Raw genomic sequence first — 2025 nt, 5'->3', positions numbered from 1 at the left:
CCTCCCTCCCTCCCTCCTTCTTTCCTTCTTTCCTTCCTTCTTTCCCTCCCTCCCTCCCTCTCTCTCTCTTTCTTTCTTTTTCTTTCTTTCTTGAGATGGGAGTCTCATTCTGTCACCCAGGCTGGAGTTCAGTGGCACGATCTTGGCTCACTGCAACCTCCTCCTCTTGGGTTCAAGTTATTCTCCTCCCTCAGCCTCCCATGTAGCTGGGATTACAGGCGTGCACCACCATACCCAGCTAAGCTTTGTATTTTTAGTAGAGATGGGCTTTCACCATGTTGTCTAGACTGGTCTCGAACTCCTGATCTCAAATGATCTGACTGCCTTGGCCTTCCAAAGTGCTTGGATTACAGGCATGGGCCACTGCACCAGCCTAGCATTGTCTTTCAAATGGGGGTGGTGGGGAGGAGATGGGAGAGGACAGCAGCCCAGCTGGGCCATGGTTAATGCCCTCATCTTGATGGCCAGTGCAGCCTCACCTGGAGCGCTGTCCCTGTTACCTGGGCTGAGCCTCTGCTCCGTGCACGGCACGCTGACAGTGAGAGGGCAAACCCGCGATGCAGGGCCCTGCCCGGTTCTCTGCCCACCCTCTGGGCAGCCCTGTGGCCCTGGCACCTTGTCCCTGCCCCATCAGCTTTCTCTTTGCTGGTGTGGATCTTTATTGCTGCAGGCGGCAAACGGCCTGTCATCCATTTTTGAAAAAGCAGGGCCCTCAAAGTTTATTCCTGCAGGATCTCGAACTCCCCTTGGAAGTTTGAGGGGTAACAAGGAAACTCTGCGGAGAACCCCCCTCGCAGTTTTGGTGGTGGCGGAAAAAAGCAAAAGCCCCACAGACTCGGTCCCCATGGACTCAGGTCTGATTCGGGTCCTCTACGTCACCTTGAGTGAGATAGTTAAGCTTTTGGAGGCTTTGTTTCCTCCTGGATGAGAGGCGAATAGCAACCGCCAGCCTCTCCTAAGAAGCTCATGAGGTCTAAATGAGCTGTTCCAATTGGGCCCTGGCAGTGGCTGGAGAGCTGAAGGGGCACACCCCAGGCCTGTCCCTTTCTCCTCAGTAGACTGGGAGCTCCCCGGGGCAGGCACCTGCCTCACCCATCTCTGTGTGCCCAGGGCTAGAAACCTGGTGGAGAGCTGGTGCTTAGCATAAGCTCACAGGAGTGGTCAAGGGGTCCTTAGACCCGGCCCTCCCCAAGCCCAACGCCCTGCCCTCCTTCCCGCCGGTTCCTCCAGGTCTCCTGTGCCTGTCCTCCGTGGGGGTGGGGGCCGGGGGTGGGGGCTCACCAGGGCTCCCTCCAGGCAGGTGGCGTAGTTGTAGCCCCGCCCCATCACCAGCAGTGACCTCTGCGTGTACAGCTCCAGGGCTAAGTCGTGGATCTTCTCCTCCAGGGACAGCACCTCCTTGATCAGCTCTAGGCCACGCACCGAGCAGAGGGAGAAAACCAGTCATGCCGATTTTAGAGCGATATTCATGAAAACAAATGCTGGGGTTTAAGAGGAGGTTTTGAAACCCACATCACTTAGTACACTTTGCTTCCTTGCATTCGTTTAAAACAGATTACAGGAAAGAAATAACTTGGGCTCCGGCCCAGGATTTTGTCAGGGTGGGGATTTGTACTGTGCGAGTACTTTCTTGAGCACCAACAAGGTAGGCAGGGAAGTATCATTTCTCACTCCATGTTATAGGTAAGACAACTGAGGCTCAGAGAGGCAAACTCACCCACTGGAGACAGAGCTGACGCCACCAGTTAACACCCCTCTTTCCTGCTGTGTCTCAAGACAAGGCCCCTGTAAGTGGGACCAGCAGTTCTCCAACTGTTTGGTCTCAGGACTCCTTTACGCTCTTGAAAATCATTGCAAGTCCCTCAAATTATTGCACATCCCTAAGAGCCTTTGTTTTTGAGTTAAATCTGTCAACATTTACCAGATTAGAAAATAACACTGAGGGCTGGGCACGGTGGCTCACGCCTGTAATCCCAGCACCTTGGGAGGCCGAGGCAGGCAGATCACGAGGTCAGGAGATAGAGA

At 54.5% G+C, this 2025-nt stretch overlaps 1 protein-coding gene across 1 annotated transcript in view; it reads right to left on the bottom strand.

Annotated features, from left to right (window-relative positions):
- GFPT2 (glutamine-fructose-6-phosphate transaminase 2) overlaps positions 1 to 2025 on the bottom strand; it is a 48454-nt gene that overhangs the window by 13764 nt on the left and 32665 nt on the right. The window contains exon 14 of the mRNA XM_011976844.1: positions 1282 to 1409. Coding sequence (XP_011832234.1) covers positions 1282 to 1409 — 128 coding nt within the window. The remainder of the gene's footprint in view (positions 1 to 1281; positions 1410 to 2025) is intronic.

This window comes from Mandrillus leucophaeus, unplaced genomic scaffold (genome assembly GCF_000951045.1).
Source record: "Mandrillus leucophaeus isolate KB7577 unplaced genomic scaffold, Mleu.le_1.0 Scaffold170, whole genome shotgun sequence".
Taxonomy (NCBI): domain Eukaryota; kingdom Metazoa; phylum Chordata; class Mammalia; order Primates; family Cercopithecidae; genus Mandrillus; species Mandrillus leucophaeus.
The sequence above is the reverse complement of the archived record's forward strand: the minus strand, read 5'-3'. Positions and strand labels throughout refer to the sequence as shown.